This window comes from Cydia splendana, chromosome 7, assembly GCF_910591565.1.
Source record: "Cydia splendana chromosome 7, ilCydSple1.2, whole genome shotgun sequence".
Lineage (NCBI taxonomy): Eukaryota > Metazoa > Arthropoda > Insecta > Lepidoptera > Tortricidae > Cydia > Cydia splendana.
The window spans coordinates 1311203-1324217 of record NC_085966.1 but is presented as its reverse complement, the minus strand read 5'-3'; the positions used below and the strand labels follow the sequence as shown (position 1 = coordinate 1324217).

General features: G+C 36.0%; 2 protein-coding genes across 2 annotated transcripts in view; one reads left to right on the top strand and one right to left on the bottom strand.

Moving 5' to 3' along the window:
* The window catches only part of LOC134791999 (dynactin subunit 4), a 252550-nt gene that overhangs the window by 214435 nt on the left and 25100 nt on the right, over positions 1 to 13015 (bottom strand). The gene's annotated exons all lie outside the window — the stretch shown is intronic.
* Positions 1983 to 8447, top strand: LOC134792038 (uncharacterized). The gene is made up of 8 exons (XM_063763159.1): positions 1983 to 2098; positions 2152 to 3075; positions 4109 to 4406; positions 4927 to 5023; positions 5292 to 5399; positions 7073 to 7180; positions 7796 to 7855; positions 8406 to 8447. The coding sequence occupies exons 2-8, from the start codon at positions 2595 to 2597 to the stop codon at positions 8445 to 8447; spliced, it is 1194 nt and encodes a 397-aa protein (XP_063619229.1). The 5' UTR covers positions 1983 to 2098; positions 2152 to 2594.

The following is a 13015-nucleotide window of genomic DNA, read 5'->3' as shown; positions in this document are numbered from 1 at the left end:
TAACTGTCAATGTGTGTGTGCCATGCGTAAATACTAGGAGGTGGATGCATGGTGGATGATGGAATCACAGTTGTATTTTAGCGAAACTATGACCGTAGTATTTTAGGTCCATAGCCGCAAACAGCTGTTGTTTTTGTGTTTCTGTGGGTTCCTTTAGTAATTTATCAGATAAGAAAAAAGATTGATGCATAGAAATACTTTAAAATTGCAATAAATAGATTCACGAAATAGCGGTCCTTTTATTTTTCGTGTGTCTCCTGTTTCGTGTTACTAACGAATCAAGGATTTTCTAGATGCAGTTTGGTTGGGTGTGTATTAAAATAACAAAGAAGATAATTTAAAACGGAATTAGAGAAGAAATAATGTATTTTATGTCGTATGAGCGAAATTCAGTATACCTTTTTTTCACTAGAATTCTCATAAAACGAGTTTGAATGAGATCCGAGTTTACATTTTTAAGGTATATTCGCATATTAACTACTAGCACAATTTTGTTTTTAATTGAATTTATTTTTGTGTATGCTTACAACATTAAGATAGTTAATTATTAATTTACGTACTTTATAGGTACCTATATGATGGACTAAATGAAGTGCGGGAGTTTAAAAAAAAGTAACCCGAGCCTATGAACCAGTACACTTCCGCAAAAAAAAAATCTACTTACTATGAAACCTAAATAAATAAAATTAGGTTAGGGAGTATATACTTACAAAAAAAAAGTCGTAAATGACTTATGTCCTATGGTTTTGTGGCCTTGACCGCGGCGAGACGCAATTGTTCAGATTCATTGTACTTAATTCAGTAAAGCGTTTCATAATGAAGCCATTCATAAAGTCACAGTGTAAGGTTTGCCCAACCATTAAAGTTGATGAGTATAAAAGCTATGATCCAGCTTGGTCTCAATTTAATTTTTATTAATATTATTTTTGACTTGATCTTCCTTACTCGTCTCGTGAGCCCGTTAAATATTTAAGATTATTATCAACAAATTATCACCAATTACTCTAGAAAACTTTATTCAGAAACAGGGGACACCAGTTCACAAACTTCGGAGCTGAGCTGAATTTTATCACGCACGAAATGGGAGCCAAATAATAGGTTCACAAAAAAATCATATAAAATCCGCCTTTGTAAACAGTGAAATGTGGTGGTTTTACGTACTAAGTATTACCGTGATAATTGATAAAATTACCTATGAAAAGTTATTTCGTCACTTTTTTCTTTCGATCGGTACAATTCTTGCAGGATTTAACTACGCATGCCGGCATATTTTTCATTTTTCTTGGACAAATTTACTTCACTGACGATCCATCTGACGGCAAACTGGTGGATGAGGGCATAGAGATAACTGTCAATGTGTGTGTGCCACGCGTAAAGACTAGGAGGTGGATGCATGGTGGATGATGGAATCACAGTTGTATTTTAGCGAAACTATGACCGTAGTATTTTAGGTCCATAGCCGCAAACAGCTGTTGTTTTTGTGTTTCTGTGGGTTCCTTTAGTAATTTATCAGATAAGAAAAAAGAGTGATGCATAGAAATACTTTAAAATTGCAATAAATAGATTCACGAAATAGCTAAAATTAGGTTAGGGAGTATATACTTACAAAAAAAAAGTCGTAAATGACTTATGTCCTATGGTTTTGTGGCCTTGACCGCGGCGAGACGCAATTGTTCAGATTCATTGTACTTAATTCAGTAAAGCGTTTCATAATGAAACCATTCATAAAGTCACAGTGTAAGGTTTGCCCAACCATTAAAGTTGATGAGTATAAAAGCTATGATCCAGCTTCGTCTCAATTTAATTTTTATTAATATTATTTTTGACTTGATCTTCCTTACTCGTCTCGTGAGCCCGTTAAATATTTAAGATTATTATCAACAAATTATCACCAATTACTCTAGAAAACTTTATTCAGAAACAGGGGACACCAGTTCACAAACTTCGGAGCTGAGCTGAATTTTATCACGCACGAAATGGGAGCCAAATAATAGGTTCACAAAAAAGTCATATAAAATAAGTTTTAACTAAAACTCTATCATTTTATACATTAAATAACTACCAAAGAACTAATATAAGTTACTCACAAGCTTTCAAGGTAGGTAATATCATGCACCGTAATATTTAAAAAAATATACGAATTCTCACGAGCCTTGACCTGCCGAATCAGGGGCCCACAGAAAACCGCAAGAGCCCTTTTACCTTACCTATTTAATTTGGCTCACAGTGGGTTAACTTTGCTCCCCTAGTAAACTATAGCTCGAATCAATGATATCCCAAACAATGGGTATCTTTAGCTCCTCATTATTGCTTCAGATATGTAAACAATATTATTTAAAACATGTTAGATGAGATACTCTTCAATTCATCTAAATATTTAATAATTAATAGTTAAAAACAATATTTATAATTTCCTTAATTTGGAGCAAAGTTGGACCATTTTACGTACCATCAAATTTAGCAGGTTCTTGGCAGTGAACGTGTTAAGATTGTTAATCCGACCCCGGAATTAAACGAGCCTACGTACTTATAATTATAACCCTAATAACAAAAAATCCCTCATTTTACAACTTACCTTCGTACCCAACGCTAAAATGGAATCCCCGAGATATCGGAAAAATAAAACCACACAATTTTTCCATAAATTGGACAAAATTATCTTCGTTTGCAGCAGCATGAACTACTGGGTAGATCATAATGACCTACCTGAGGTATACCTGAACGCGTACAAGAGAATTATGAAAGTTATAAACGCAGGGATTGTTCTGTTTGTGGTGGGAGAGTTGACGTCATTCTTCACTCAAAACAATTTGACGGAGAATCAGAAATCTGACCGCCTTATGATGACGCTTTCACACACTTTGCTGTACTATGTCACACTCTCTCTGGATAAGGAGACTGTGACAGAGATACTATTTACCTTAGCTGTTGGTTTAAAGAAGGATTTCAATGATCCGGAGACGGAGACACTTACGCTGAAACGCACCAAAATCTACGCATGTACATTTGTGTTTCTTGGCTTTAACTCGATACTATTTTACGGTATTAAAGGATTAACTAAGGTATTGTTTTCAGGTAAGGGTGTATACTTCATATATAACTATTTGCAAACTAGATATTAAAGTAGGTATATTATAGTTCTATACCTAGTTACAGAGATATATGCCACCACGCCATAACACTTCATTGCAACTGGTTTTTAGTCCGACCCCCTTTCTACGGGTTTTAAAGACGTTTACCTATTCTTTATACAAAATGTTTTTGACTTGAAACGTTTGGTAAACGTCCTAAAAAACCCGTTACTTTACTTAAATTTTTTTCCTTGACTTCTGGGGAGGCAAAACTTATTGGTCCGGGGCGCCACGCCCCTGCCGTAGCTTGGTGTGTTCCGAACAAATGCGAAATATCCGGATATTGTATAATAGGTACTTAGGATTTTTTTATTAGGCATAGTACCTGTTAAGACCTATCTTAACAGGGAATAGATAAATAGGTATTAGCCAATATAATACCTACTTGCCTACGCCATCTAGGTTAGGGCTCTCAAACTTCTTAGATATTAGACATAAATCACCAGTAGACAGCACCACAGTTCCATAATATGTAAATAAGGTGACATCTACCGAAACTCTTATGTACTAGCATAATTACTCAACAACTTAGTTTAGGTATGTCAGTAGATGTAATAGTTCATAACTAATCAGTAGTGTGGCGCTGTACGTAGCTATATAAGGACCGACTTAGATTTATATAAAATCACTTTTTCCAATCAGCCTTCTGCTTAACATTAAACCTAATGTAGTATATTCCCTGCTTTTATTTGGCCGCCATTACCTCCACGCTGGACAGTACCAATTAAATATCTGACCTGGAGCCCATTTCTCGAACGATATTTTAGAATAATATTTATAAGTCCATCTGTTTAGCATACGAATGGCCATTAGGCATTCTTTATCAGTAAATATTAAAGCTAAGCAGAGTGATTGTGGGCGGTGTTACTTACATTCATTCATATAAATACATATAAATAAAGACGAAACATATAAAGCAAATAATACCTACACCAAGAATCATTCATCACTGTTCAGAAAAACTGCAAATTTTACAGATGAAACTTTCATCACAATGATAACCGCCTGGCCCGATATCGACGACCGATCACCCCTCGCTGGAGTCGGTCGCGTCGTCGTCTACGTCCTCTGCTGGCTATGGATGGCCAGAGTCACCACCGCCTATGTCCTTGTCCTTGTTATCACCATCTCCCTCAGCCATCAGTACATGAACCTGCAGATGTACTTTAAGAGCCTCGCGGGGGTATTTGAAGAGAGGATTAGTCAGAGTGAGATGGAAGAGAAGTATGAGAGAGCTCTTAAGCTTGGTATAAGATTGCATGCTACCACCATTTGGTAAGTGTATGTGCGAAACCCATATTCATCAACCATACCTATATCTCTCTGTCCTTTCAGTAAAACGTTCCTTTTCTAAATAACTCCATCGCAAAACGTCCCGTCTACAAAATACCCCATTTTCAAAATGCCCAACAATCAAATTTTGTTTGTTTTGCTATGTTCCATCTGCAAAAAATCATTTTCACTGGTTTCGCTAGATGTTACCTACATTTTACTCACTTTAGTTAATTTATATGTATATGTCAGTTTAAGTTTTCATTTTCTACCTCTACTCTAGAGACTCCCGAAAGGGCAGGTCTGCGGACAGGTACCTACCTACATTATTGGGCTGATTGCGAAAAAGAAACGCAAATGATAATTTATGAGAATTTGATCTTGTTATGATCCCTTGACGATTGCTCACGCAGAACTCGCGGGAAATACACTGCGAATCGTGTCAATGTCGTATCAAAACCACATCAAAACTTTAACAAATTGTTTAATCAAAATCGGTTTTCTCTTTTGTTTTTTTTTTCAGGTGCACGCAACAAGTGCAGAGAACTTGTGGAAACGTGATCAGCGCACATATCCTTATTAACATCTTTGTAATGGTGCAACTCATGTCACAGTTTAAGGTACTTACCGTCTAGCATTATCTTGGTTCTTGGTGCTTTCCATGTTTTTAAGGTCCTTTACCTCGAAAGGAAAAACTTAGCCCTTATAGGATCACTTTCGTCCGTCTGCCTACCATAGTTCTTAATTCGCTGAAATAATAAGGCCTTTCACTCACATTCGCTGTCATTTGGGCCTTACTGGACATATTTCTGAGTATCAAGAGTGCACCCACATTTTTACCCTTGACTGTATCGAAAACGTAACAAGAAATAAAAAAAAACGTTTCAGGATGCCGATCGCTCTCTGGGTCACGTGTCGGCTATATTAGCCACCTCTGTGACCATGCTGATCGACACTGGATTCATTATGTGGAGCGCAGGAGACGTCACTGTTGAGGTAAGTACCTGTTCTTCCTCTTTTTCGTTACACTCTTGACAGAGTGGTCGTGGCCATTATGTAGACTTTAGATCGGCTTGTTTAACGACACGTCGCCATTCCTCTCGTAGGGCTGCTTTCCGTGAGTATTCGCTTACTGTGGCTGTGTGTGTGTATGTGTTACTGGTTTTGATTTGGTCGGTCCATCTCATTGGCGATCTTCCTCTAGCCCTGTCATCTCCCACTCTTCCTTGCACAACTAGGCATTCTATGGATGTTCCATCTCGCCGAGACACTTGTCCAAAGAAGTTGAGGATCCGAGTTGTGACCGTAGAAAGCAACCGGTCTTTAATGCCAAGCTCCTCAAGAATTGATGCGTTGGTCCTGAACCTATTAGTTATTCTGTGCCTGAACTCAGTGCATGATATACCCAGCATTCGTCTCCAGCACCACATCTCTAGGGCATTCACCTTCTGTGCTTCGGATGCCCTTAGTGTCCATGTCTAAGCAGCATAGAGAAAAATGGGAAAAATTAGGGTTCTCTAAGTACCTGTTCATCATCATCATAATTTAAGAGCATGGCTCTTGTCAAGTACCTGTTAGCTAGTGCGAATAAATAACAAAATTCGAAGCTCGTCTGTCTGCGTCTATATCGGTCATCAAAGAACGTTAGAAATTGAGATCATTGGTATACCTACTCAGACTACGCTACGCTAAATTTGCACCACTTGGCTCTTTGGCAGGGGTAGGGAACTAGAGCGTTCGGACTTTCTCGGCTTCGTTCGGCTCTGCATTGCAGCTGCTCCGAGCAATTAGCCTCATGTATGAAGTTTATATTTAAACGAAATATTTTTATTGGGATGTTTGTCGCCGTTATATCATATTGCAAATGAATTTCTGTTATTAAATTATCATTTAATTGCTGTTGTAAATTTAAGAGTTAGACTCTTGTCGGTGTAGCTCTCTCCATTTGACTCTATCCAGGGCCGCCTCCTTGATTTCCTTATACGACATTACAGCTACCTTTTCTTTTATTTGTGTTATGTAGCTTATCCTCGGCCTTCCCCTTCCTCCCTTGCCTGCAATATTTCCTTCTATTATGTTATTTATAAAAGCGTCATGTCGTATAAGATGACCAATCATTTTCCCTCTCCTACTCTCTATTGTCCTCAACAGTTGCCTTTACTCTCCTACTCTTTTTTAACACTTCTTCATTTGTGATTATTTCTGTCCATTTGATCTTTTCCATTCTCCGCCAGCACCACATTTCAAACGCTTCTAGTAGTTCTCTGTCTTTTTGTGTCATTTAATTGCCAAAAATGGTAAATTTGTATTACACATATCCTGTACTCGAACTTTTGTAGACTATATTTTTGTTATTATGATTTTGAAGTAGTGTAAATGACAATTAGACAAAATCAATTTTCTCCAGTTACTTCAAAACAAGTGACAATTTCTTTAAAAATCGACCTAATTTCAAAGTAATTTTGATACTTAAACAACTGACATATCCAGAAACTGTTCTTATACATATTTAGTATAATTTACTACCATAATTACATAAAACAAGTTTGATGTATTCAAAAGGTACTTAAATATAAAATAAAGTACGTAGCAGCCCCCTTTTTTAAATATCTTTCGTTAAATTTAAAAAAAACACTCAATTATTTAGCAGTCAACTTGTACGTTTCCAGGCAGGCAAATTACCGACGGCCATCTATCTGTCAGGATGGCAGAACTGCACGAACATGTCTTCTTACCGAATTCGGCGACTAATGTTGATTGCTATGATCCAAAGTCAGGTAACATTTAGTCATAGTTTAACACTTCGAATGCCACAGTCTGCCATACAGACCATAACCGACAAAAGTGTGGCACTATTATTTTCAATTTGATTTGCCATGTAGGTGTAACATGAGGAAACCGAATAATTTAACAGCGTATTCCTGATGATATTTAGTCACAAATATGTCCTATAAATTTTTTGAAATTCGCCTAGTTTCAGAAATAATATTAATCCTCATGTTACACCGTGTACAAGATACACTTTATGTCCGTCAGTTATTACACATTTTTTCCTTAAAACTACATATAATTTAATTTTAAGGTAATTTATTACATATTTTATTACTTGACTAATACAATTATCCCATGCATCTTTTTCATCCAAATAATCTGACACTATATAGTACGATTTTCTATTATTGTTATTATGTTTGACAGTTTTCTTAAGTTTATTATATGGAAAAAATTTTATACGATTAGGAATTTTGTTGTAGAAATTTACCCACTGCTTGACCAATAAATGATTTTCGAGCCCAATGCTTTATTGCCAATTGGCAAGTGAAATAATGTTGTATTGGCAATTGGCATGTTAAATTTGTTTACTGTACTACTTACCTACTTATTTTTTTTAGAAACCTGTCATCATCAAGAGTTTCGGATTCATAGAAGTCTCTTATGAATCGTATGTATCGGTAAGGCTTATTAATTTGTAGTACATCTAAGTAATTAATTCCTCTTTGTTAGGTACAGTCAGCAGCAAAAGTTGCTAAGCGGGCGCGACAGGTTAAAAATTACCTTGTCACGCTCTTATTTCCTTAACATACTCGTAAAGTCGCGTCAAGATCATTTTGAACACATCGCCCGCTTAGCAACTTCTGCTGCTGACTGTACCTAGTTATAAAAAAGGGCGACTTTTGAAAACGTCTCTTCTATACAAAAACTAACGCATGCGCAAATGGTTTTAATTTAATTAAAACCAAAATATTACTTTGCTAATCCGCGAAAAGATAACGTGCTAGTCAATCAGTGCTAACCCGTTATACTTACTTGCGTATTTTTACATGCAATTAATATTCCCACCCTCCCACCGCAAAAATAAATACGCAAATAAATATAACAAACCACCACCAAAAGAATAAACCTCGACACGTGTTTCGCCTCTCTACGAGGCATCCTCAGGAGTTGTTGACGGTCTGACGCCCGGCAACGGAAACCGGTTTTAATTTATTAAATTATTTTCAGATCGTGAAGGCATCGTACTCCATATTCTCATATTTGTATTAAGGAAAGGAAGATTAACCTTTCGACCGCCACGACTATTTTATATAGCACGCAATAGTAAACTTTATCATAATGTATGAAGGTTCATTTTATTCTGTAACCTGCGAATGAGTGTACCTAATTTTAGTACTTTAAAAGATGTGAGTATGTATTGAAAATACACAAACCTTTAAAAGTTTACGTTAATAAGCAGGCTATTAATTACTATGTGTTTTAGTAAGCTAAAATACATATAGGTAACTGAAATATAAATGATAGATCTTCAAGCCCTTGATAATCGTTTGTCCTTAGCCGACATTTTAACATTTGTGCTTCTTAGAAAGGAACAAAATTAAAAATACGACTTAAAATGTACCTATTTCTTAATCTTTAATAAAGTTGCATGTGATTAGTCTCTGCATTACAAAATTTAAGTATTTTAAGTTTGTGTACCTAAATACAATACAATACAATACAATACTATTCATTGCACACCTCAATAAAAGAAGACAATACAAAAGAAAACAGAAATACGAGGGCGGTTTGATAAGTCAGTGACTTTTAGACTTTAGTAAAAAAAAATCTTTTTCACAATTTTTTTATTTTTTTTTCTACACAATCTCCGTTCAATTCGATGCATTTCGTCCAACGAAGTTCCAGTTTTTGTAACCCTGAAAAATATGCTTCAGTTTCAGCTATGACTTTCGATGAAAATCTTTTCCCACCGAGCCATTTCTTCATATTTGGGAATTAAATAACACGGCGCCAAATCTGGAGAATAGTGTGGGTGCGGCAGTATTTCATAACGCAATTCTACTAATTTAGCTGTTGCGACTGCCGACGAGTGTGCAGGGGCATTATCATGATGAAATAGTACTTATTTTCTTCTTTGACAGATGTGGCCGTTTTTTCACAACTTTTACGTTAAATTTTTCCAACAAAGCAGCATAATAAACGCCAGTTATTGTTTTACCTTTCTCCAAGTAATCGATATAAATAACAACTTGGCTGTCCCAAAAGACAGTGGCCATTACCTTACCTGCCGAAAACCGTTAGGTTTTCGCTTTCTTCGGGGCCCGTTCGCTAGCAGAAGTCCACTGTTTTGACTGATTTTTCATCTCTGGCGTATAGGTAATGGTAAATCCATGTTTCGTCCACCGTCACGAATCGACGAAAAAATTCATTAGGATTACGCTTCAATTTGGCTAAGCATTGCTCGGAAGTTATTACGCGATGTCGTTTTTGGTCGGCTGTTAGCAAACGCGGCACCCATCTTGCGGAAAGCTTTTTCATACTTAAAATATTATGTAAGATATGAAAAACCCGTTCAGATGAAATGCGTACAGTCTCGGCTCTCTCACGTATCTTAGTTTTTTCCACGTAAAAAATAATGTTTAATTAGCACACGAAATTCACTTTTCTCCATTTTCCACCGATTTTCCAACAATTTCCCGATCTAATCTGACGTATGACTCCATTTCTTTTTTATTTTACCAATATCAAAAAAAAGTAATAACAGCCAATAACCAAATAGAGTTAAAATTAGAATAAAAAAGTTCGTTTGTGAAAAAGTTAATAGTTTTTTACTAAAAGTCACTGACTTATCAAACCGCCCTCGTACAAGCAGAGGTAAACAACAGGCGGTCTTATCGCTAAAAAGCGATCTCTTCCAGACAACCTTAAAATTTAATTTAAGTAATTTAAATTTAAATAATGTTGCCTTTATCCTTAGATTCATTTAGCACTATCCAAACTGCGCCTAAATGCATTCAAATTAAATTATATAGAGTTTTTTTTTTTAAATGTAATTATGACATAGGAGTATTCCGATAGGTTATCATAGTTATGATATTGAGCAGCATTTTTCACAAATTAATTAATTTATAAAGTACGTGACCAAATACAAATCCTTCAATTTATTTAGGTTGCTACACATTTAGTTGCCAATGTCCAAACTTTCTTTAATTTAAGTAGGCTTAGCTTCAAATCCTTCAGAGTATGGTCAGACATAATAAAATCACACTGTATGTTGTAAAATTCAATAACAAAGAAGTACTTAGACATAGCAGCTATACAGGGTGAAACACCGATTTAGATCTTTACGATTTTTACACAGTATTATTATTTGTGCAAACGGGACTTAAGCGACGTTTCGACCACGATGAATATTGTTTCGAGACTACGGGGACAAAACCGTCCTCGAAACGTTAGAGGTAATTTTAAAATTTAATTAGGTATACGAGATCAAGTCAAGTTTCATAAATAAATAATGTATACAGGGTGAAATACGGTACCGTACTACCCATATAACCATTCCAGTCGCAGAATCACAAAGTGGTAACTAAATGTCAGATGTGTCGTAACAGAGTCCACACAATGTGTCTAGAATTGTTTCGAAACAAAGTGTCGTCGCCGTGTCTACACTTTTCCGTAACAAGGTGTCGACACATTTGTGTGCACTTTGCGTGCGGTTTGCGACTAAATCTGACAGCAAATTTGTGACAGCAAATGTCAATATAAAATACCTCTTGAAAACCAAGGTTTGTCAAACTACTATTAGTGTCTCGTGTGCTCGTAATTCTAGTAAGTCATCATGGGCAATGCAAATGATAATAATCGACCGAAACCATATAAACACCCAACACCCGTCAACCTTTTACAGAAAAGTTTTTAAAGAAATTCAATAAGCTACTTAGGTCAGGCAACGAATGATCCAAAAGTTGTGGAGGGAAATGCTCGGAACACAATTTTTGACTCCGTAACTCGGTTTGACAAGTTAGGAGGTGAACATATCAAAAGTCCCCGGCCGTAGCCCTTGAGCGGGGGGGAGAGAGGGGGCTTTGAAGGTCCCATTTTCCCGTTTTTCGATTATATCTCGGAAACTATGCATCTCAGCGACATGGCCACTTATACAAAATGAAAGTTAATTTAATTTGTTACAAGTTTATTCAATAAATTTTTTCGATATGTTGAATAGTTTTTGAGATATCCGCTCTTGAAAGTTTATTTAGGGCTCTCAATTTTATCTTGATATATCTATATCAGTGAAGGTGCTAGGCCGTGTTTGGTATCGTTTTCGTATAAATCTGGGGTGCTGAATCCATTTAAGATATCACATTGACACCATTCCACAAAATAAAAATAAATCTTTTTAGGGTTCCGTACCTCAAAAGGAAAAAACGGAACCCTTATAGGATCACTCGTGCGTCTGTATGTATGTCCGTCTGAATACACAAAATAGTTCTTTACCTATAGATGACAGGAAAACCTATTAGAAATGTGCAGTCAAGCGCGAGTCGGACTTAATGTACGGAACCCTTAATACGCGAGTCCGACTCGCACTTGGCCGGTTTTTTTGAAACTCTTCTTGACGCTTAACCGCTGAACCGATTTCGTTGAAATTTGGTATAGAAATAGTTTGCGTCCCGGAACAGGACATAGGATAGATCTTATAACCAAAATCATCTTTTGAAGGTGTGAAAAGTGGCGTGGAAATTTGTACGGGAAATCAATAACCGCTGAACCGATTTATATGAAATTTGGGATGGTCTACATCTTTGATTTAGTTAAAAATGATGAAAAAACATGACTTCAAACCTAAACTTAAACAGTATTAACTTCAAGAAGTCAATTCTGAATTCCCCCCTACACCTCATTTCACACCTTTAAAGGGTGATTTTTGAGATAACTTATTATATCCTGTCTCGGGACTCAAAATATATGTGTACCAAATTTAAATTAAAACTGTTCAGCAGTTTAAGCGTGAAGAGGAGTTTAAAAGAAAGTATTTTAATAAGTTTATATGTTTTTACTTCGGAATGGTGTCAATGTGATACCTTAACTAAATTTGGTACTGCGAATTTATACGAAAACGATACCAAAACATGGCCTCGTAGCTTTACTGTTGTAGAAGTGAAAATAAAATTGAGTGCCCTAAATTCTTATTACTTGGCCAAACTTGTGTAGAAGGAAAAGGTAAAATAAAAGTCTTCGGCAGGAATATAAGACACAAATATATTTTTTTTTTGCGTTACTATTTCATTCATCAAATATAAACATACCTTGATTATACTATTCTAGTGAGATCCTCATAGATAAACAAAAACATTTACTTAAAAAATTACAAGGTCGAAATGTCACGGAACTTTTTTTTTTTCCTTTGTTAAGGGGCTTTTTCGATTGAACGAATATGTCACCCCATAAAAAACAGACTTAATTAACAAAGTTAAAAGAAAGTAAATAGCTACATCTAGTTTAATTACATCACACATTTCTGTCCCTCAGACCGCACTTAACAATATTTAGTACCTTTTCAACAACCTCAGACATGGGGTTCGAAAGGTAGGTATTACATAACCCAATGGAACTGTCATTGTCATGAAATATCTGTCTTCTAAGTCGCTCATTTCGGACACACTCCATTAAAATATGATACACATCCTCGACGCGATTACATAAGGTGCATAATTCCGAATTCACTTTACGCATGAGGTAGGCGAACTTATTCAATGGAATGTGTCCAGAGCGCAATCTCAATAATAAAACTAGATCCTGCCTACACAACACACTATTATCAATCCAAGGAGAATTAA